Source organism: Staurois parvus, unplaced genomic scaffold (assembly GCF_062004578.1).
Source record: "Staurois parvus isolate SC_StPar_1 unplaced genomic scaffold, SC_StPar_1.0 ptg000894l, whole genome shotgun sequence".
Lineage (NCBI taxonomy): Eukaryota > Metazoa > Chordata > Amphibia > Anura > Ranidae > Staurois > Staurois parvus.
In genome coordinates, this window is record NW_028318690.1 from 2,607,962 (window position 1) to 2,631,906 (window position 23,945).

General features: G+C 40.3%; 1 protein-coding gene across 2 annotated transcripts in view; it reads left to right on the forward strand.

The window, feature by feature from the left end:
- LOC149442367 (uncharacterized) overlaps positions 1-23,945 on the forward strand; it is a 302,010-nt gene that overhangs the window by 177,698 nt on the left and 100,367 nt on the right. For both annotated transcript variants that reach the window (XR_016307201.1, XM_089656212.1), the window contains exon 3: positions 17,125-17,184. Coding sequence is in view for 1 of the 2 variants with exons in the window: in XM_089656212.1 (XP_089512338.1) it covers positions 17,125-17,168 (44 nt within the window). In the remaining variant the exon portion in view is untranslated. The remainder of the gene's footprint in view (positions 1-17,124; positions 17,185-23,945) is intronic.

Genomic DNA, 23,945 nt, shown 5'->3' on the forward strand with positions numbered 1-23,945 from the left:
GCAGAAAAGGTAAAGGCTTTGTTTGTTTGCCCTGGCTTATTTGCTTAAAGCTAGCTTCTTTTTTTTCCCTTTTTTTGACAGAAGTGACTCTTTATGATTTCTTTTCCAGCTGATGATGTATCTACTTATTTTAGCTTAGGAGGTCCTCACTTATACCTCTGATGTTTCCATAGTGATAAGTGTTTTTAGTTTTCCTAATTTTGTGCAGTGATAGCTGGCTGCAGAAACACATTCTCAAAGCAGAGGTTTTTTTTTTTTTCTTTATGAAGTACTGCTAGTTGGATTATTAAAGTGTAACTAAAGGCAACACTTTTTTTTTCTTTTGGTCTTGGATAGAGTGGAGAGGGATTAGACCGCCTGTCAGGCTATTATTGCTGTGTGTTCCCCCATTAGGGAGATTTAATCTCACTATTTACCCTGTTTACCTCTATCATTGAGTGAAAGAAAATACCAAATGTTGTGCTGTTGCCAGAACAGGAATAGAGGGGACATCTCTGAATGGGGACACTAGTGTAGGAAGTGAAGAGAAAGCTTCCCAATGGAATACAGATGGCAAAAAAAAACTCACAGGGGTTTTAACCCTCTTACTCTATCCAAAATGAAAAAACTATTACCTTTAGTTCTACTTATTGTAATGCTCAAGCCAAAAAGTTGTTTGATTTTTGTTTTTTTTTAACTAATTGATACTGTAGAGATGGTTAGAAACCCTTGTTTGTGTCCACACTGAGGGTCTACAGGAGAAGTATTGGAATAAAAAAAAATGCACACATACTCACTTCTATACTGCTGCATTGGTCTGATATTGCAACTGATCCACATCAGTTCGAACATTGAGAACTGAGTGATCACACTTGCACTGATCGCTCAGCTCTTGGTCTTCTCTGAGTGGAAAGCAGTGACTGTCAGTCAGCACTCTGTGCTCTGCTTCTGTGGCACTCAGGCTGGAGAGGGGGTAGGCGCAGCTGTTTTTGGCCCTCAGAGTGGGAGCCAGCTGTCAATCAAGCAGCTGGGTGGATCCCAACAATATGGTCGGGATCCTTCCAGAGCCTGGACCGGCTCTGTGATGTTGGCTGGCAGGCTATAGCCCACTGTAAGCTGACTCTGGAGCACAAATGGAAGTGTACTCCTGTGACCCAAAAGAGAAGTTTGACAACTAAAACTGTGGCCATACTTCTATTTGAAGAAATTGTTGCAATGGGGACACAGCAGCAGCAAAAAAACCAAGAAGAGTTTTTAGTTTTTTTTTTAATGTTTTTTTTCCCAGTGACACAACAGATATTGGACAGTGGTGAAAATCTGATAAAGATTCTAATTAATGGCCCGCTCCAAAAATAATGTTTTCTGCTTTTAGCAATTGTCATTAGAAATCTTGGTTTTATCCTGGTTTTTATTCCACAAGAAGCACAGAAATCACATTCACTTATTTGCATTAGTGTTATGAGTGTTTTTGTGCCTGTGTTCCATCTGTTTAACACAGCTACATTATTAATGTGTGTTATTGTTCCTCTCTGTACCCAACTGCAAGCCCATTCAGGATCTTTTCTTAAGAAACACATGGCCATGCCAGGATAAATACAAAAAAATGAATTCCTTGAGGTATCTGTGGTATATTATGTTTTCGGTCTTTCTTAAACAGTAGATTTCTGTTGGTCTAGCCATCGGTAGTAAAATAAAAATCCCTCCACACCCAAGCCTGAAACCACTGCTGAAAAGGTATATATTTTGTTTAGAAGTTTATGTTTTAGTTGACACTACTATTTGTAATAGTTACAACAGCCAAGCATAAACTAGGCTAAGTTATTGTGGGGTACATAAACACTAAAATGTCAAGTATGTTATGTTTGGAGCAGAAGTAAGCCCACATTATTTTTCAATAATGTGATCCTGAGTTGACAGAAAACATAACAGAACTACACTGTTTTGGGAAAGCATGCACTGCTACAGACTATACCCTTACTTTCTGTGCTTTCTTGCAGAGTGGCCTGCAGCCCCCAAGGTGTTTATTCTAATACTGACTTTCTAAAGAATAGGAGCATAGTCACTTTCCACCCAGCACCTCCTACAAGATGATGTCCAGAGCTGTCAGTAACTAAACACTACATGGGAGCTTGCCAAGGGAATTGATGGCTAGCTATATATTTCTAGGTCAGCTCCCTACTAAAGTTGCAGAGGGTTGACTTTAAAGTGAAATTAACCGCTTCAAGTCCAGACACATTTAACCCCCTTCCAGTACAGTCCAGTTTTCAGCGCTGTCTCACTTTCACAGTCATGCAGCACTGTACCCAAATTCAATTATTTTTTGAGACAGATTTTTTTGGTGGTATTTAAAGTAATTGTAAACCTTGTTATATAAATATATTTTTTTCATTAATAAACATGTTATACTTACCTATATATTAGCTCTATAGGAGCTCCGGTCCTCCTCTTCTTGGGTCTTCCACCAGGGCTCCTGGTTCATCTTCCTCTTGGTGTGCCTCCATACAAAGTCGCTTCCTAGTATGGCACACCTGTGAGCTCACTCCCAAGTTGTCCCTTCCCCTGTTCCCTCCTTACTGGCTGTGATTGACAGCAGCGGGAGACAATGGCTCCCACTGGTGTGTCTGAGCCAATGAGAAAGGAGAGAGCAGGGAGCCTCTGCTCTCATGCATATCACTGGATCAGGCTCAGGTAAGTATAAGAGGGAGTTTGGGGGCGAGCTGCATGCAGAAGGTTTTTTTACCTTCATGCATAGAAGCCTTCTGCCATTATAATCACTGCTAGGTTTTTTATTTTTTGCTAAATAAATGAAAAAATACTGAAAGTTCTTAGTTTCTGTTATACGATTTTGCAAATAAACAATCTTTCCGCATAAACTTAGGCTAAAATGTATTCTACTACATTCTTTGGTAAAAAAAAACCCAAATCGGTGTATACAATTTAGTCTGTGTGAAAAGTATAGTGTACAATATATGGTGTGTGTGTGTGTGTATATATATATATATATATGTATATGTATGTGTGTATGTATATATATATATATATTATATAATATATTTGAAAGTTGATCATTCCTACTGTACTGACTGCCTATCTAATTTCTTGGGGCCCTAAAATGCAAAGACAATACAACTACCTTCCACCCCCACATGACTCCTTTCTGGAAAGTAGACAGTCCAAGGTATTTAGTAAGAGGTATGGTAAATGTTTTTTTTGAAGTTGTAATTTTTTTTGTCACAATTTTTTTTGGAAGATGAAAAAATTAAGTACATTTTTTTGCGAAGTTGTCATTTTAAAAGGCTATTTCTCACACACAGTATATACATATATGTGTGAGACTTTTATTACAGCCTAGATACATAGAGGGGCCCAAAATCCAAAGAACACCTTTGGACTTTCATGGAGCATAAATTGTGCATAAAATGCAAATCGAAATTCCTGATTACCTATCACATTTTGGAGTCCCTGGAGAACCAGAACAGTAGAAATATTCACAAATTGGCTCAATTTTCCAGAGCAATCACTCCAAGGGATTTTGTGAAAAGCATATTGAGTCTTTTTAAAATGTAATTTCTTGCCACAAGTTTATGGAAAATGCAGGAAAAAGCATTTTTTTTTTTTGCACAAAGTTGTCAATTAGTAAGATATTTCTAACTGTGGCAGTAAGGTATCCTGCCACAGTGGAAATCACGATGGAGACCCAGGATTCTCAACCATACAGGTTGAGGGGCTCCAGGCAGATCTCATAATGCAGAGGAAACTGGTTTATCAGTTTCCTCTTTGGTTTGTAAAGCCTGTTTTGGGACCTGTAGCCTGGAGATTTCTAAGAGATTTGGGAGGGATGAAATCTCCAATCCTGGGCCCATATTTTGGGAGCAGCCAGCGTGCTGATTGCACAGGTGTGTGCAGGCCTTTTTGTGGAGGCCAGGCCATGATTCTGAGCTCCACCCCGGCAGATAGGAGTCAGGAGGGCTCCACCCTGGCAGACGGGAGATCTCTGCCTTGGAGTCAGGTGGGCTTCACCTAGTGGAGGTGGAAGCCAGACAAGCTGTGTGCTATTGGCTAGCTGTGTGCGGTAAAGCCCTTTGGATAGAGTCTGCAGGAGACAGACGGTAAAGCGGTATAGCTGAAAGAGTCAGAAGGCTGAATTGGTTTGATGTTGGATACCCCTGTGTGGGAAGCATTTTTGTTTCTGGAACTTTTTTCTTTTAAATAAAATTGGGCAACAAGGACCTGAAAGAAGCGAGTTGCTGTGTGCTTTGAAGAAGCTCTACCATTTAGAAGCGAGTTCCCACATAACAAACATCCTTTTCACACTTAGAATTACACTCCAAAACACATTCTGTTACTCCTGAGTATGGCGATACCACATAAGTGAGACTTTTTTTTTTACAGCCTAGCCATGCAGAAATGCCCAAAATCCAAGGAACATTTTCAAGCTTTCTAGAGGCATAAATTACACATCTAGTTTCCTAACTATACATTACATTTTTGGAGGCCCTAGAGCACCAGGACAGAAAGCCAACACCCCAAGATATTTTTTAAGAGGCATAGTGAGTCTTTTGACTTCATTTGTCACACGTTTATGGAAAATGCAGAATGAAAGTGGAAATTATTTTTTTATTTAATAGTATATTTCTCACAGCATTGGTATACTTAGAATTACACTTTAAAACACATTCTACTGCACCTACCGAGTCTGGTTATTCCACATGGGTGAGACTTTTTTGCTGTCTTGACTAATTATATACCGGATGTTGTATCTTGTGTGTCTCACAAATTGTCAGGAATCAGCAGCTGGAATGACCAGATATATGTAGCACAGAAACTGGGACCAGACCATGTGTATATATCTTTAAAGTGAGTTTTATTTACAGTGAACAATAAACACACACCAAATGCAATAGACATGAGAAAGCATGAAAATAAAAACTGAACAACCAAAATGCAGAGACCTAACCGCTAATTATATGAGTGTGAAATATGCAAAGCAGGAGAAAACTAGGGGAGAAGATGGGAAGGGGGGAAACAAAAAAACTGAGAAAGGAGCAATGCAGCACAGTACTGGGTACAAGGCTGGAGCAGTCAAAACACTGACATGAGGAGCTATAGCAGAAGTGGAACTTAAGTACCCTCCCAGCAGGTGTGACCAGGTGGAGATGATTGCTGGAACCTGTTGACTGCTGGGAGATGCCTGCTGGTGCACACTAATGGAGGCTATACATGGGTTGAATTCCAAACGAATTTTCTTTAGAAAATCAGAAATTTTGTGCGTTTTTGTAATCCAATGGTACCAATTCAATGGATTTTGAAATTCAATAAAGACTTCAATTTCACCTTATGTTGCTACAGAAAAGAATTTTCGTGGCCAAGAATGTTCTTTTCTTTCCAGGTCACAGCTCATGCTCATTTCTTTTTCATTTATATTTCTCGCACGATTCTCCCATTATTGATTCGAAATTCTTTAATTTTTAAAAAAATTTCCAACATGCCCGATCACTCAAAATCGATGGTCACACGAAAATTGGCCATTTCTATGACCCACTAATGGTGCGAAATTCGAACAAAAATTCTTAGAAAAGATTTTTTAAAGAAAATTCTTTCAGAATTTGACCCGTGTATGACCAGCTTAAAACTGCAGCTTTCCACCCAGGGAAGCACAGTGCCACCATCAGGTGAACCAGGTCATGACACAAATCAACCAATTGTATCAAAAGCAATGTACTGTAGTGTTTGCATCGATACGAGTGGTCAGGGAATATAGCTTTCCCAGTTCCTATAAGCCAAACAAGCCTAGTCTACTGGTACATGGCTGCCCCCAGGAGTGCCATGTTCACTGGCCAGGAAGTACAGGAGGCTAAAAAAAAGGAAGAACAAAATAGTTACTGTGGTTCCAGGTGTGCAATTGTCCAGAGGATGACTGGGACTGGTGTCTTACAGGAATATGCAGATGGATCAGTTCAAGCGCAGGAAGAGAAATGGTAAGCAAACAGGCAAAGAATCAGTCCAGGCAACAGGCAGAAACGTGATCAATAAACAAGCCAGGGTTAGTGCAGATGACATTGGGGACAACAACTGTGACTGGCTGCACTTTTAGGGCTCATTCATATGTGATATTGGAGGGTGGTAAAGCTTTGCACTTTAGCTGCAGTTTTATTGCCCCTCAATGGCTACCCCTCTGAGCTGCAAAGGCAACAGATGGAGTTATACACATGCTGTCACAGGATGTATTTCCCTGTATTCCCACTGATTGTGACCCATTCAAGTGAATGGGGGTGCTTGTACAGGGTCCAAGGGGTTAAAGCAAGTGGTTAAGAGTGTCTTCACTGCCTGTTAAATGCTCTCTGCAGAGCCATCCAAATACTGATGGCTGTTCACAGAGCATCCTTATGGTGACACTATCGCTGCTTTGGCAGTGATTAGGGACACTGCAACTGGTGTGGCAGTGATCAGAGACACTGTAAATGGTGTGGTGGTGATCAGGAACAATATGAATGGTGTGGCGGTGATCGGAGCACTGGGACTGGTGTGGCAGTAATGGGGGACACTGTAACTGGTGTGGTGGTGATCAGTGACACTGTAAGTGGTGTGGCGGTGATCAGCGACACTGTAACTGGTATGGCCGGGATCAGGGACATTGTAACTTGTGTGGTGTGATTATTGACAATATGGCTGGTGTGGAGATCAGGGACATTGTGACTGGTGCGGTGGTGATTAGGGACACTGACTGACTGGTTTACGTTTGTAAAAAATAAATAAATTATTAAATAAAGAGAGAGATTGAGATTATTTTTTGTTTGCTTATTACAGTGATGATCACTGTATAAGCAATCAGCAAAACTGTTCAAAGGTTTCACTCATAAAACCTTTGTTTACTACTGTGATGCTGTGATTGGTCACATCTATCACATGGTACAGGGCCATTGTGATTGGCTCTGGTACCATGTGATCGCAATTACCAATCACAGAGATCACACAGTAATAACCAATAGTGTCATGAATGACAGCCTCTTTTAATACTGTAACTCTGATTGCTGTGTTTGAGCACAGATCACAGCAATAACATGGTAATAGGGCCATTCACAGTGGCCTGGTACAACAAGCAGAGATCTGCTGTGCTCGGTGGACACATCTGTGACAGACTGCACTGCTGTGCACTGAAGAGAGTGCACACAAATGACCGATGCGGAAGGACATACCAGTATGTCCACCTGCATAGCACTGCTCCTGTCTGGCCATATATACAGTGGCCAGACATGAGGTAGTTAAAATGGTTCTAAAGTGCAATGGTTTTTTACCTTCATGCGTTTTCTGCACCTTTCACTGTCTGTTCACCAATAGCCCACTGTCAGCTGAAAGCGGGTCACAGAAATGCAGAACAAGCTGCACTCCTGTGATCCATAGGTGAAGTACAGCCAAAATAGACTATTTCTCCTTTTTTCCTTTTTTAAAGATGTGTTATTTTGCCTGTGTCAGCAATAGAAATTTAACAGAAGATCTTACCCTTTCCTACTGTAGTCAAACCTAAAGGTTTTGGCTAAAGATGAGCTTTAAGTGTGTTTTGTAAAATCTCCTTTTCATGGTTAACACTAGAATATTACCCATGATTTATGCTGGCTGAGAGACATTTCATAATATGGAATGCATTCTACAGTTTACTGCTGTACAACGTACAACGTACAACGTACAACATCATGCATTGTATTCTACCCAGACGTGACATTGCAGATGACTTGAAAAAAGATGTGGCATGATGATCAGGTGTTTCTTAGAATGTGTTATTGTGCAGATACATCAGTTATCTGATCTGTGGATAAAGCACACAATCCTTAAATAAAGGATTATTTTTATAACAGAGAATTGAATTTTACATCCTTAGAAATTCGGACCTTGATTACAAAAACCTGCACTCACCATAGTGGTAAATAGGGGACTGATGATGGCTGTCAAAGGGTTGGTGTGATGAATGCCCTTCTCCCCAACTCGTGACAAAGGACCAGCCAATCTCACACCGCACTGTCACTTGCGTAACAATGCCACCCTCAGCTGCACCCTGCAAAAAGATTTTCCAGCTTGGGGGACCAAAATCAAGGTGCTGCTGCCTGACAAAGATTGTTACTGGGTTAGATACTATGCAATTAACTTGTTAAGCTACCACCACTGCCTTTTAATGGAGAAGGCGGGAACTAATAATCCTAACAATAACAAATCTGAAAAATAAACATCTGTACAAACACTGTCACCACAGACAGGTACCTTCAGAGGACTATATTACAGTAGCACTCAAAAAGAGACAGGGATAATTTTAGTTTGAATTAAAAGCCTTAGAGACAGTTTAACACTTTTCAAAATAGCGTTTAATGAAAAATTCAAAATGGTGCAAATAAAATATTTACAGAAAAAAAAGGTGTTACAAAGAAATAAAGAGAACAATAAAGCAACAGAGAATTAAGGAGTCGAAAAGGAAGAATATTTGCAAAGTCCTGGTTTTAGCAGAGTCCAATTGTCCAAGCAAGAACGGGTGCCGTGGCTCTCTCAAGTCTGGTTAGGTGTTCCTTGGTTGATATTAAAACAAGAGCTTGACAACAGGTCCTGCCATTACCTTTTTGTGTGGTATCAAAGGGGTGTTGACAGAGACCATCTGACCAATCATCCGGTTTAAGGGGTGGGTGTTGGGATGTCACCATGTTTATAACCAAGTCCCAAATACAGTTTAAGTATTCATATTTCTAAATACCTCCCATTTATGGTCTGCTACCATGCATATTATTGTCCAGCATGAAATTAGCTTCAACATGGATATAGCAGGTTTCAGATATCTGTTTCTCATAGGAGGGGAGTTGGGGGCCTGATCCACTCCAGAACCTCTTAGCATAGGGATGTTTGGGTTCAAAATGCTACCCAATAACTGAGGGTGGTAAATATGTCTACATTATGGCTGTACTGTAATGATTTCATGAGTTATGAAATATGATGAAGTTTTAGAATCTTGGCTGACAAGCCATCTATCAGAAATGTGTATTCCAATAAGGTATTTATGGCCCAAGGTCTGATAGGTCTCCGGATTGCTAAAGCTTTAATAGCTTTAATAGCTAATAGTTTTATTAGGGTTTTATTAGGGTTTTCAGACTGGAATGGGGGATTGGGCTAAAGGAAAGGTCCTGTCATCAGTTAACAGATTGTGTATTGTATAAACAGAAATATGGAGGGGGGGGGTCACTGGGCTATGCCTTCTTATGACGAGACTTGTGACATGACAAAATGGCTTCTGCACACACACAGCTATTCGTGTGCCCAGTACACACAACAATTGCAGTGGGCTCACTGGGTTTTCTTACCAAAGAATTTATTTGATAGCGTGAGATTTAGAATTTAGAGGGCTAGGGTCATGTGAGAATCATGTGCATTGCCATTGCTAGTTCCCTGGCTTTAATACTAATTTTTTTGCTCAAACTTGGAACAAATGATAGAGATCAGATATTCTGACACTTTTATGACACTCATTTACAGCATGCTTGTTCCAGATCTGTGACTCAAAGGTACTTTATTAGGTCAAGCACAGCCAGGTAATTGGCCGTTTCTTTAGGAAGACTGAAATGGCTGCCCCAGTATTTCTAACACGACAGTGTCACTTTAATTCCTTTTTTAAAAATATTTAATTTAAGGGGGAAATGTACTCCGGACACTGTGCTAAAAGAAGACAGGTCAAGGTCAAACGACTAGTCACTAGTGTTGGTTACATTCTTCCTTCATCTGAATTTTCTGTGTCTTTGTATGGAGGCAGCCATCTTGGTAGAGGCAGGTTTAGTTTCCTCATACCAGGACCTCTAACAAGGAGTACAGTGAGCATCACCAAATCTCACTCCAAATCTCCTGACATTAGTAGTTACAGACAGCATAGACTTAAGAAGACCATATGTGAAACAAAATTTGTTTAGTTCAGCAGGGACCAGCTGAACTTTGATCCATGCATGTGCACCCTGGTTGTACAGAAGTCGATCTACCATATAGACAGCAGGGAGTTTTGTTGTGTTATGAAAAACAGAACAAAGTCTGTCTTCAGATACTCACACAAACCTATAAGTATTTTAAAGCAGAGATTTCAGAAAAAAACATTTTAAAAACGCCATCCTAAACATTTGTTTTTTTTTTAATTCAAAAGGAATTGTTTCACTTCCCTAAAGCTGAACTCCAACCTTACAGTTTATCTTACATATTTGTACAGGCTCCTTTCCTGTACTAATATTGCTCACTGTGATTTCCTTTTTCCAGCTGAACTGTTCCTGATCTACCCCATTCATTAGTCAGATTTCAGTCCTCTCAATCATGGAGGTTCATCATCACATGTGGGCTTTACCTAGTTTGGTCAGCTATTTTTAGAAACTTATGTGTATCTCCTTGCACCAGTCATGTTCTGCCTACATTGCACAGAGAAAAACAGAGAGCCAGTGATGGCATCACAGGATCTAAAGTAAGATGTATAATGAATGACAACAGGATTTATTTAAACATTTAATTAGCATGTTGATGAAAGGGGAGAGATTAACTAAGGAAGGTGAAATATAGGCAGATTAAACTTCAGCTTTAGCATACCTAATTTTCTTAGGCATGGGAAGAATACATGTACATTTGACAGGCTGATTCAGATTAGTTGCCATGCACTGTGGACACGTTCAGACACATGCATACTTGAGCTCCAGTCGTAGTAGGTCTATTACATGTGCTAAGAAGGGGGCCCCTTTTGTGGACTGAACATAGTTTGCAGCTTGGCTACATTTGTGCTATCTTTAAACGCCATGGGGCCTTCGCTATTATAATTGCATCAAAAGACATAGCAATGGTTTATTCTGAGGTGCTTGACGTGAGCAATTAGTGGTCTCATCTATTTCTGTTGATAAGTTTGGATGTGTACTGTATATAGATTAGTAAGCAACTGATTGAATATGTCAGCTTACAGGTCATCTATGTAGGCATGTGATTGAGATGTCAAATGTGATCTTGTTGACTCATGCGTCATACTAACCAGTCATCAGTATAAGCTGTCTGATCATGACTGTTAAAAATAAGATATTTAATGATAGACATGTGAAAATGTATTACTATTTTATTAATAGGCATTATCTAGAATAATATACATTAAGAAGTTTGCTTTACAAAATAAACTTATTACCATGTTTTGTTTAAAAGGTCTATACCCATTTATGGTCTGTCCAAAGAAAATCCTCTTTGTGCAGCTCATAGTAATAAATCTGATTTTTATTTCCATACACCGCATAATTGAGGGTGAGAATATGATTGGTTCTCTGTCAGATTTGTGTATCTCTAACTGCCTACAGCAACAAAAGGAACAAACGACTTCTTGCAGCAACTGACATTTGCATCACTATGTACCTGTTATAGGCTAAGCGTCATAAACTGTCAGCTAACTAAAAAAACTATGCATAATCTGTTCTATGTCAGAATACCCCAGGTGTCTCGAACAGGGGTGGACTGACAACTCATGGGGTCCCCGGGCAATAGGGGATCATGGGGCCCCTGTGTCCTTGCCCAAACTCAAAAAAGCCTATGAAAAAGGTACCAGGGGCATCTCATGGGGCCCCCTACTGACCCCGGGCCCTCGGGCAGTGCCCGAGTTTCCAAATGGTCAGTCTGCCCCTGGTCTCAAAGCTACTGCTGGGTACACATTGTCCGAAAATCGGCCGGTTCAGCAATCTGTCTGACTGAAGCCAGTCTAACAACTGGCTTTTATCGAAGCGAAATGCTGGAAAACCAGCATCCAATCAACGCTTGCAGCCAGTGGCTGCGAGTGCCAATCGGGGTATTTGGGCGGGGGAGGGGGATAGGGAAGGGGAGGAACCCATATTTTAAGATAGTTATTTAAGAGGTTATTGAATAAATTAGCGTGTCACCCAATGTATGGTCTCCATTCAGTAGCCAAAAGAGGCATACAAAAAAGGGGGGGTTTGTGAAAAGAGATTCACAGAAAAGCGGCTACATAGTGAACAGAACGTGACACACAGGAAGAAATTTCCAAAAATTATGCTTTATTACACATATAAAAATATGACATATGGGCTTTCGCCCTGGTTTACCATCACCTCAGTTGAGACAATACACACAGACCTAAAACCATTTAAAATGACACCAAAACCGGTCTACATGTATGTGCAGCAGGGAAAATGGCTACAAGAGTCTAGTGTCCCTGTAGCACAAACACACAAGTGAACACTTCCCTAGGGAGGTGTATCCAAAAATTAAGCCATGGGCATACCATAATGAAGGATATAAGGGATTTAAGCAGTAACCATATAGGCAAATCCCAATCAAGGAATCCAAAAATTATACTAGATATATGTATGTCACATGTATACAATAAAGCAAGCACAATATGCGTCAAAAAGGAGAATAGCAGGCCTCAGGCCTGTATGAAGGAAGACATAAATGTCAAATATATTATACAATACATTCCTGTGCCGGCACAAGTGGTTGGGGCCCATTCATCTGTAATATAGATAGCTGTTTCCTAGAGCTCTTGAATGGGAATATGCCCCATTTATTTCCAGGATGGAGGAAAAGATGCACAAAGCAGCACTCTGCTTGAAGTGGTTTCTTCACCACTATATGTGGACTATACACCACTTTTGTAGGAAAAAACAAGACACATCCCAAAGACTCTTCTGCCTGTAGAAATATATATGATGGTATATCTTGTATCCTATACAGCGCACCATGATGTCCCCATCCTGTAGTGAAACAAACAATGTGTGGGAAGTCACTGACAGAGCTAACACTCTATAGAAGATATATAGGTCATATAGATCACAGAGGACCATATATCTAATGTCCTGTAACAATCCACTCACCACCTGTGCTATGGATAACAGGAATGAAAGAGAAGTCCTTCATAGGTACTGCCATACAGGGCCAAGGCGGCCAAGGAACCACCGCTGACATCCGCCGATATACCGCGGGTTCCAGCCCCTTCTCGGCGCTTGTGCTGCTTAAGCTTGCCTCATGGCATGTGAAGATGGCTTCCTCCTTATGGGTCAGCGTGCGTTCCACCTAGTGCGCATGACCGGAAGTAACGTATCTGACGTATGACGTCAACGCGTTTCGCCGATGGGCGTATCTCACTCAGCTTCGTCAGGACCAATGAAACAACCGCATTTCAATTCTCTATTTATAGTGGGTAAAGACCCACCCATTTATGCAAAAAACCCAACCTGCAGTTATTCCTAATGGAAAAAAGAGAGGGCTAAATACTTAGCACAGCTGCTGGTCATTGTTGAATATAGTTAAAAAGACAGACATCTGGAGACAACAGAGGAGGGAGAGGCTTTAGCAATTTGGACGGTGCATATATTGATCAAAAAAAACAGAATTAAATATATTCATCGACTAAAGCACCCATCACACTCTAACCAGAAGATGGCGATATTAATCAGAGAATCAACAAGTCTATCCACTGAGTCTAATTGTCAAAAAAAAACCCATATAAATTACCATAACATACCACAAGATGGCAATATAACCTGAAATTCTCATTAAGGGTTATTTCCACAAAAATACCCCAATTTTTAAATATCCATCCTATGGTATGATTATTATTAAAGAAAGAAGGTACATAGGAAAAAATTAACTCAGCATTCAATCCTAATACATTTTGTTTGGAGCTATATTTAAACTCATAGCTTAAGATCATCCATATTATTTTAATTATTTCCGTATACATATATACTTTTTAAGGATTAAGTGACATAAAGTCCACCTATTTGTGAAAACAAAAATTCCACAAATTAACCACCACATGGCAATAATGAGGTACATGGCTATAACTATTTTTCCAAAAATACTTGGAGATCACATTCCACATTTAACCCCTTAGGGTGCAATGTATCAAGTTTATATATCCAATATTTTTCCTTTTTAAGCAGTTCTCTGTCAAAATCACCTCTCCTCTGTGGAAAGTGCAGTGCATAGAAACCTTTCACTTTCGTACCATCCAATTTACCTCCATGATATTTAACGTAATGTTGGGCAAGATTACTGTCAGGTTCATTTGATCTAATGTCTCTAAGATGTTCACCTATTCGTACTTTAAGTTGTCTTTTGGTCTTACCTACATACATCTTTTTACAGGGACAGGTTAAGATGTATAATACTCTCACTGTAGAGCAATTTATGAGACTCTGAATTTTATAGTGAGTATTATTTCCTGAATCATGAAAGGAATCCGTACGATCCACGTATTTGCAAATTTGACATTTTCCACATTTAAACATCCCTTTGGTACGTGATTTTAACCATGTTGTTTGTTTTAATGGTTGATAATCTGAATGAATAAGGAGATCACCAAGATTTGGTGCTCTTCTCGCTACCATCTGGGGGCGTTCGCCTACAATCTTACTCAATCTGGGGCATTGAGTTAAAATCTTCCAATGTTTTTCTAATATCAATTTTACATCTTGCCATTGGGCTCCAAATTGGGTTATCATTCTTACAGGTTGATCACTCAACTTGGCCTTCACATCCTTTTTGGAAGATAGTAAATCCTCGCGGTCAGTTTGATATGCCCGTTCCCGGGGAGGAACCCCCTTGTCAGAATACAATAACACAGTGGGGGAGATCGCTGCACCAACATCAGTTGTGTTGGTACGGTGATCTGTCCGGTTTTTTTGCATTCAAGGAAAACTTATCATTATGCTGCCTTCCATAGTATCCATCATCCTGTACAGCCAATACCAAGCCATGAGAGTTGAGAGAGATGAATTTTTGAGCAGGGGCTTTTAAAAAGGATTATACATGCAGACTCCTGTAGTAGAATACTAAAATGCCAAAGTTAAAGTTTGATGAGAAATTGCTTTAACAACCCCCCTTTTCCCCAACGTACTGTAGATGCTATAACAGTGCCGGTTGACCTAGCATACTTTTCTATAATAAGAGGGGAAATAATTTCTTCTTTTTTTCAACGTACCACAATCGGTTTCTGTATAACTGTCTAAACAAATCCAGTTACTATGCAATGCACACCTCACAAAGTAAACCAAAAACTTCCTTTAGGGCTAGTGATGTATTAAAAACAATCAATATTTAAACCTCTGTGTTGGATGCGTGCTCAAATTAAAATAAGCACCCTCTTGAAATAATTATCCAACAATCAATAATAGATGAATATAATTCACTGCTGCCACCTTATATAATAAATATAGCTACTAATGTGAAGAAACACCTTCCCCAGTGGCGCTGTGAACTCTGAATCAAAAACGTGTACACATTAAAGAAACATCAAAAAAAGTCCTTATTAGCATAAGTCCATCAAATCATGTAGGTAACACATTAAGTGCTTCAGTCTTCTTGTCACTTTACATCCCAAACCAATATCACCACATGCTCATGAGACGACATTCCCTCTTGGGTGTACACTCACCAGACTCGCATGCCTCCCACTTTCATAGTTGGCATGTATTGTTTTTTGAGCCTTCACTTAAAAGCACCGGTGTGTAAAACTTCATAAACCTCCTTACTCCTCTCCACCAGGTATCATTGCCATAGAAAGATAAAAAATAATCTCCAATGGTACAATAACCAATGTTCAAAGTTTTATTCAATAAAATAGCCACTCACAAAGCAAATAAACTAAAAACACTTATCATAACACTGTGAGCGTCAGATATGGGCATGTGTTCTCTCACCACCACCGGACCTCTCGGACAATGCTCTGACATCACTTCCGTTCCGGCTCTGACGTCACATCCGGTCGCTGCGCAGCCTCACCATGACACGTTTCGTCACTTCCGACTTAGTCATAGGGAGAGAGATAGATATCCCTATGATCAAGTCAGAAGTGATGAAACGCGTCAGTGTAAGGCTGCGCGACGACCGGATGTGACTTCAGAGCTGGAACCGGAAGTGACGCACAGTGTTCGAGAGGTCCAGCGGTGGTGAGAGCACACATGCCCACATCTGATGTCAATCCACAGTGTTATGATAAGTGTTTTTAATTTATTTACGTATTTATTGAACACAACTTTGAACATTGGTTAATGTAACATTGGAGATTATTTTTTATATTTCCATGGCAATGTTACCTGGTGGAGAGGAGTAAGGAGGTTTATGAAGTTTTACATAGTGGTGATTTTAAGTGGAGGCTCAACAAGCGACACATGCCAACCATGAGAGTGGGAGGCATGTGGGTCTGGTGAGTGTACACCCAAAAGGGAATGGCATGTGGTGATATTGGTTTGGGATGTAAAATGACAAGAAGACTAAAGCACTTTTCACAACGTTCACAAAGTTCATAGTGCCACTGGGGAAGTTGTTTCTTCACATTAGTAGCAAAAACTCCCTTTACCTTCACTAACTGTGCCAAATCCTCCTCTTTTGTGTCTCATTCACTCCCCCCTTCAGACACAGCAGCTCACAGTGGGAAGGTGTCATTCAGAAAGCAGTGGGCAGAACAAAGTGTGGCTACAAGCTACAGGCTTGTGAATCTGCAGTGACAATGCTTATAGCCACACCATTTTGTGATCCTACTGTAGGGCAAGCAGGCACAGCCTACATTAGTGGCAACTCTGTTCTGAATTCAGGCATTGTTGTCACACCATCACAGGAAGTGCATTAGGGGGACTTCAATGGCAGGATCAACAGGTTTTTGTAGGACTTTTCAGGGGGACTGACCGATGGCAAAAAACGAACAGGGTATATAACCCTCCTTTTTCTATCCAAAATTAAAAACAAAAAAAGTTTTTATCTTTAGTATCACTTTTGGAAGTACGTCTGATGTGGTTTGTAGGCTCCATTTGCACTAGTGCAATGTCAGATGCAACTTGAGTTGCACAGAATCGCATGACAATGGAAATCATATTGTTTTCAATAGTGCCTGTTGACATCACTGAAACTCTGCACTACACAATTTTGGAAAAAGCTCACTATTTTGGTATATAGTACTCTGGAGCGATTCCAGTGCGATTATGGCCCCTATAGAATATGCAAATTACATCCAAGTTGCACTACATAATCACAATGAAAATCTTATCAAAACTGGATCGCAGCAGTGTGAACCTAGCCTAAATCGTATAATGTGTCTGAAAAGCTTGTGTTGTTGTGTCTTGTAAGTCACATTAATCCAATTTTTTTTCACTTTGTTAGAATTTTCAGAAACCACCAGGACCTGTATCCACTGTGTGAAATAATGTCTGCATTCCTAAGGTAAATCATTTATATTCTTTTTTTCTTTTTTTTTTCTCTTTTAAGAAAACCAGAACATTTTTCTGTAGTTAGACAGGAGAGGATATTCTCCATTCCCATTTTAAGAAGATTACCACAAATCGGCTATACATTTTCTCCACCAGTGCTGACTGTATGTGGATTTCTCTTATAGTTAGAATGTCAAGAATTGTATTATTATTATTATTATTAATAACAGGATTTAGGTTAGTTTCATACCTGCTTGCACTGTGCAGGGTGGTTGCGGGTACAGGAATAGCAGCTGTTCCTGCAACCAAATCGTGCTGCCCTTAAGAGATATGCAGGTCTGTCATTCATTCTTAATGGCACCCCCACACTTCTCAACCCGCAGCACAATTGCAGGGGTGGGAACCACAGGGAAATCGCATTGGTTAAAAGCAGCATGTGATTTCCCTGCATGAAAATGGTGCATGCATTTTTTTCCTGTGGAAAACGCGGGCACTGCAGCCCATTCAGGTTAAATGGCTGGCGTGCTCACGCAAACTCGGGCCACACAACCAGCACAAGTGTGAAACCTAGGTAAACACAGCGCCAGCAACAGTTTGAGCAGCGCTTTACAAAATGGATATATTTTAGCATGCCATGAAATCGGCTACTTTCAAGACAAAATGCACTTGCAAACTGCAAGAGAATGTTTGTTTATATATGAAGGTTGTCATAATTAGAAGCGCTTAATTTTTTATTGCAATGGTAAATACTAATGACATATTTTAAGCATCTCCCAGTATCTTTAACGCTTTCCATTGCTACTGTTGCTTTGGTGGGTATAGATAGCTAGTAGTATAACGGAGCAATTTCACTGCACTAAATGTTTATGTGCACACTTTATACATCTTCAGCCTTAGTGGAGTTTTTTGTAATAAGTGTATGCAGCAATGTTGCTCCTGTTTAATATTCAGTTCAGCATAAAAGGGAACCAGAGTAAGATTTCTACCTTTCATATTCTCAGCATAAGTAAGTGTCTGATGGCTGCCTCCCTTGAGTCTACCCTTAATAATTATATCTAAATTCATTTACTTCTGGTCAACACAGCTTGTACCCCTCAGATGCAGTGATAGTGTCCGGTTTGTCCCTGTGCTTTTGCTGTTACCAGAGAAAATATTCCTGTGAACTAAAGTCCTAGTATCGGCATGGGAATGAAGACGCAGGAAGAAGAAATGTCAACCTAGGAACAAAGCAAGAACAAATATGGTCCTTGGGGTGGGCAGCATGACCACTATGCTTAGCTGTTAGCTGCCTACAGTTGCACTGTTTATCCCCTGGACACTTGTGGTAGTGTGGGTGCGATGTGAGTGCAATTTGTAGGGCCTGGGAACGAAGATCTTAAGATTCTAATTCCAAGTATTTTTGGAAAAGATTTATTATTTCCTAAACTTTCAGCTTTTCTTAGTACTTTAGTTCAACCAGTAGAAGCACAGCTGGGGGTACACATAGTATAGGGTTGGGATTTCTGCAACAGATTTGCAAACGTTAATCTCAGACTTTTCTCAAAATTTTTGTTCTGAATTACAACCAGTTTTGTGCGCCTTGCTTGTTTAGATTTTCTAAAAAAAAAATTATAAAAATCTGTAAGCAATTTGTGCTGAATATTTCCATTGGCTGTAATCACATCCTATTGTAACCCATCATACCTCATTCTGGTTTACATGACGTGGCCATGTGATTTCTCAGCATGCTGCTCCACCTTTGCAGCTAACAGTTGTTGTATTACTCAGTAATAATTTGTTTTAAGCAATTGACTAAACCTATTTGTTTTACAATTTGGATGTGGGTTTTAGATTTTTTACATTACTCCTAAAACAGAGTGCATTTGACTTGTGAAAATAGAATTAAAGCCTGATTGTAAAAAGAAAAAAACAAAAAACGGAAAAATCAACACAAGGTACACACTTTCAGTTAGTAGGATGTGTCCCTTGTGCTGATTCTCCTTTTTTTCAGTAGCAATCTTACTTTTTTTCTTCCCTCTCACCGCCACCCCTGTTTTGCTGCAGTGTGGGTTAACACAACTAAGGGGCTGTCATCGAGAGATCCTGATTATGCCTGCCTTTTCCAACCAGCTCTGCCATTTCAGCTTATATGAATAAATCAGGATGTTTGAATGGAGGTTGTGGAGCTATCAATCATTTGCCCTGTTTCAATCATAGAAGCTGTAATACAGCTTCTATGAATGGAGCAGCTGGGAGGAATAGACAGGCATAGTTGGGCTCTCTTGATGAGAGTTTGAGACAGGCCCTTAGTTGTATTAACCCCTGCCACACCAGAATATTACGGTGGTGGGAGTGAATGGAGGGACAGAGATGGAGGAGCAGAGGTAGTAGAGTTGATGACTATTGCTTCTCCAGCTGCAGACAAGGAGGTGACACCATTGCATTCCAAGTGATGTTATTGTCAACCATCATGTGTAACCCCTAAAACAAAGATTTAATATATTGCAGTTTACTAGTCCAACTTACTTGTATTTATATGTGGTGAATGCAGTGGTTTGTCTTTTCAGGCCTTTTTCACCTGGTGATACTACCATTAGCATACTTCCTGTTCCATGGTGACAGCGTTCCCTTACTATAATATATCCATGGAGCAGCATTGTTACCTGAGTCTGCTCTCCTAATTTGGATCACAAACAACTCTCCCTGTCCTCATCCCTATGGCATATGGAGAGATCCCCTCGCTAATAAAGAGTGAGGTTGCAGCAACCGTATTGACAATATGCTTTATCTGTGATATGAAAAGTATAGGCAGCGCTGCTGACAAATTGCAAAGGGAGAGGCTAGTGTAGGACTTGTAGACTCTGCTAGCTCAGTTAAAGTCAATGAAAACCCTTACTGAATATAGGTTGGAACCAGGGACGGACTGACAATTCATGGGGCCCCCGGGCAATAGGGGATCATGGGGCCCCTGTGTCCTTGCCCAAACTCAAAAAAGCCTATGAAAAAGGTACCAGGGGCATCTCATGGGGCCCCCTACTGACCCTGGGCCCTCAGGCAGTGGCAGTTTCCAAATGGTCAGTCCACCCCTGCTGTAGGATTGGTGGGGGGGGGGTACCGTTTTTTTATCTTTAGTTACTTCTGATTGTTTTTCTCATGTTCTAAAGCTTCTTTACAGTCTGTCCCTGTCCATATGCACTACAGTGTTAACAGGTGGTATGCAATTTTTTCATAGGCCTTTTTTTTTAAGTGATGATAATAGTGGAATATGCCTGAGAAATGTGCATCAGCACAGCAGCTTGGTTTCCTCTAGGAGAACCTGTATGCCATTGTGGGGGAACAGGGGCAGACCATTGTCATCACATAAAATAGAGTACCTTTATATATCAGTTGTCATCGCAAGACAAAGACTAAAAAAAATTGCATAGCCATTAATCTAGTGAAATTGCATGCACATTTATTCTACATGAGTTTGGCAAACAATAAATGTTCATTAGGCGGTTTTTCTTCACAAACTATTTTTTCTTCAAGAAATGTTATGTTGTATTGCATCTCTTTATATCATCTTACATTTTATCACTCTACATCTTGTTGCATTGTATGTAAACCATTGGTGAGCCTCAAAAACAGGAAAGCCAGATTAGAGTTTGCCAAACGACATCTAAAAAAGCCTTCACAGTTCTGGAACATCCTATGGACAGATGAGACCAAGATCAACTGGTACCAGAGTGATGGGAAGAGAAGAGTATGGAGAAGGAAAGGAACTGCTCATGATCCTAAGCATACCACCTCATCAGTGAAGCATGGTGGTGGTAGTGTCATGGCGTGGGCATATATGGCTGCCAATGGAACTGGTTCTCTTGTATTTATTGATGATGTGACTGCTGACAAAAGCAGCAGGATGAATTCTGAAGTGTTTCGGGCAATATTATCTGCTCATGTTCAGCCAAATGCTTTAGAACTCATTGGATGCCCCTTCCCAGTGCAGATGGACAATGACCCAAAGCATACTGTAAAAGCAACCAAAGAGTTTTTTAAGGGAAAGAAGTGGAATGTTATGCAATGGCCAAGTCAATCACCTGACCTGAATCCAATTGAGCATGCATTTCACTTGCTGAAGACAAAACTGAAGGGAAAATGCCCCAAGAACAAGCAGACAAGCAGGAACTAAAGACAGTTGCAGTAGAGGCCTGGCAGAGCATCGCCAGGGATGAAATCAGCGTCTGGTGATGTCTATGCGTTCCAGACTTCAGGCTGTAATTGACTGCAAAGGATTTGCAACCAAGTATTAAAAAGTGAAAGTTTGATTTATGATGATTATTCTGTGCCATTACTTTTGGTCCCTTAACAACTTGGAGGCACATATGCAAACTGTTGTAATTCCTACACCGTTCACCTGATTTGGATGTAAATACCCTCAAATTAAAGCTGATAGTCTGCAGTTAAAGCACATCTTGTTCGTTTCATTTCAAATCCATTGTGGTGGTGTATAGATCCAAAAATTTTAGAATTGTGTCGATGTCCCAAAATTTATGGACCTGACTGTATATATTGGTTACATCTTTTTTCTGTAAATATTTTCATTGCACCCTTTTGACCTTTTTAGTGATAAATCCTACTTTCTGAAAGTGTTGAACTGTTTCTATAGCTCTTTAAAGCAACTTACGAATTCCCGCCTCTAAAAGAGCGCTACTATATGTGTTTAACCCTCCGTATAACCTGTCTGCGGTGACAGTGCTATACAGACGATTATCTCAACCATCATAGTGTTATTGCTGATATTGCTGAGTTTCCTCTTTCTCTGTACAAAAAGGAGTTGGTGGCAGTGTGAAGGGTTAATTGCGTAATTAACCTGACCCAGTAACAATCGCACTCAGGCTGCCGGTACATCGATTTGTGGTCCATTAGCTGGAAAATCGTTGTGCAGGGTGAAGCTGGGCGTGGCATTGTTACGCACGTGACATCGCGGTTTTAGATTGGCTAGTTCTTTGGTCACGAGTTTGGTGAGAAGGTCAGGGGTCTGACGCCGCGATCGTCCCAGGTAGGACCACCTGGGCCAGGAACTTTGTGCTAAATATGGGAGGAGATGCAGTAACTTTTTTTTGTGAGTGATCATGTCTATTTGGCCATGCAATGTGTGATCTAACATGTGCACCAATCCCTGCATCATCGCAGCACAGAATTTTAGTCATCTGATTAAAAGGGGCCAAAATGGTGCCGGCATCCTGGACTATGAGTCACTGTTGTGCTGAAAAAACCCAGTTCTCCAGAGCCTGTCCTTGTGCTATAAACACATAGGTGGCTGAGTAGTTGGAGGTGAGGATGGGGTAGGAAGAGGAGGAAGTCACATCAGTAATGATAGCCACCTACTACCTCCATGTGGCAGCACCTCTACCACTGCTTTTTAGTTTTGTTTTTTTTTGTTGTTTTCTTTGGATGGTCCTGATTTATCAAGGGCAGGCAGCCTGTGGCTCTAGGAGAAGGGAATAGTTAACCTCTCAACCAGGTATCCATCTAAAATGAAAAAAAAATGCCTTTGGTTACAGTTTTACACTATTAAAGAAAGAGATGTCACCCAATTGGCTGAATCAAAAAATGCATCTGGACAGAATTCACAAATACAACAGGTCACGTGTTTTTTTTTTTTTTTCAACTGTTTATTTGTTTGTGTATATGTGTTTATACAATTTAACTTTATTTTACCTTTTTTTTCTAATTTTCTCTTTACTTAAAAATGTCTTGGCTGGGGTTTGTCCTCAAGTTATTACAGTCACATAAGAAGGCATATTTTTTTGAAAATATAACAGAAAAGGTCTTTAGAAAGTCCAACAATCTTATGTGTTGCTTTTGAAATCTAGTTAATTTTTGTGCAAAGAAATAGCGAACAAACACAGTATAGTACATGTGTCACCTGATAATAATTAGCTGTGATCACATTGAAACCAGCTGTGCTGACCTCTGCAAAGACTAAACCGCATCTTGTATTCAGAGGGCATTCCAGCACCAAACGTGACCAATGCCTATCTATGGAGCCATTCAGCACTCTCCATGCAACCGTGTACACTGCAGCGAGGTGGTGCGGCATATGCAGTGTTAAATCAGGTGGTGAGGAGGCGACATGGATAGGTGGCCTGTCCAATGCCCTCTGAGAAGAAATCCAAATGCAGATTGCTCTTCTGAAGGCACTGTACTTGTTAACAGGTCATTTAACAGAAAAAAAGCCAAGCTGCTATCCCACTTGTATCTCTTTTGACCAGAATATTGCTTTGGAGAGGCTAATAGGATGTAATGATTATGGGGGTTAAGCACAGAAAATGGATGATTTTTATTTATTTATATTTTAGTCTAAATTATTTGCAATCTGTTTCTCATAGTAAATATAGCTTTGGTGTAAAGGGACAAGAGTGTACAGAGAAGCCTGAATGCTTTTCCTGACTGTATGGAACCAATTTACTGGTTTCCGTACCACGCACATCATGTCTGTATTGGACAGGAGCCGTAATGTTTGCAGAACAAAACCTTATGCAGAGGCAGAGTGCTTCATCTGCTTCTCTTCTGAGATGGAGATTACATTCCACATCTGAGGGCCTCACTTTTTCATGTTTGTGTCACCTCTTCGGATCTTGGACAGAACCTTGCACCCCACTGGGCGGATGCCTGATTGTACACACTGCTCCGTGATTACTCCTTCCTTTCTGTCATAATTATACCTCAAAGTGCTTGACATTTGTGGCAGCTGTTTCACAAATGTACTTCATGCAATTATCAGGGAGCGGTATCATCATTCAAGCTCTTGGT